General features: G+C 44.7%; 1 protein-coding gene across 1 annotated transcript in view; it reads right to left on the minus strand.

Annotated features, from left to right (window-relative positions):
* Positions 1 to 258, minus strand: part of LOC119588841 (glutamine synthetase-like) — a 1,255-nt gene extending 997 nt beyond the window's left edge. The window contains exon 1 of the mRNA XM_037937482.1: positions 102 to 258. Coding sequence (XP_037793410.1) covers positions 102 to 258 — 157 coding nt within the window. The remainder of the gene's footprint in view (positions 1 to 101) is intronic.
* Positions 259 to 548: the final 290 nt, after the last annotated feature.

Genomic DNA, 548 nt, shown 5'->3' on the forward strand with positions numbered 1-548 from the left:
CCTTACATTAACCAAGGAGAACAAAAAAAAAACACGAATTCTATCCATTATCAAGAGCTAGACAACGAATCACCTGCACAAGTCCCGCTAGGCACACTAACCACAAGGAGCTTTGGGCACGAAGTCCAGCGTCCTCGTCTTACACCGCACGTTCTCTCCCGTGCCGTCTATCCACACGTACATCGCCTGGCACTTCGCGTCAGGGATGCCCAGCCTCAGGAATCGGTCCAGCACTGTCTTGTTGGTGAGCGACGCCATCCCGAAGTTTTAAGTTTCGTGAAGTTAGCCCTGTTCTATCGCGACTTCCCTGTGGACAGTAAGAGAGAGGAACTGATAGAGTTTTGATCGAAGTTTCGAGCTTTGTGAAGTTAGTCCTGTTTTATTGCGACTTCCCCGTACACAGTGAGAAAGAGTTAATAGCTTTGATGGTAAAGAGTTTGAATGATGTTGAGAAGAGGTTCATTTCCGTATTCGTGTGGAAATAAATTATATGGGGAAGATGAGAGTATCACATACATATCATAAATTGCATTGTATTTTTTTTTTCG

This window comes from Penaeus monodon, chromosome 24 (assembly GCF_015228065.2).
Source record: "Penaeus monodon isolate SGIC_2016 chromosome 24, NSTDA_Pmon_1, whole genome shotgun sequence".
Taxonomy (NCBI): Eukaryota; Metazoa; Arthropoda; class Malacostraca; order Decapoda; family Penaeidae; genus Penaeus; species Penaeus monodon.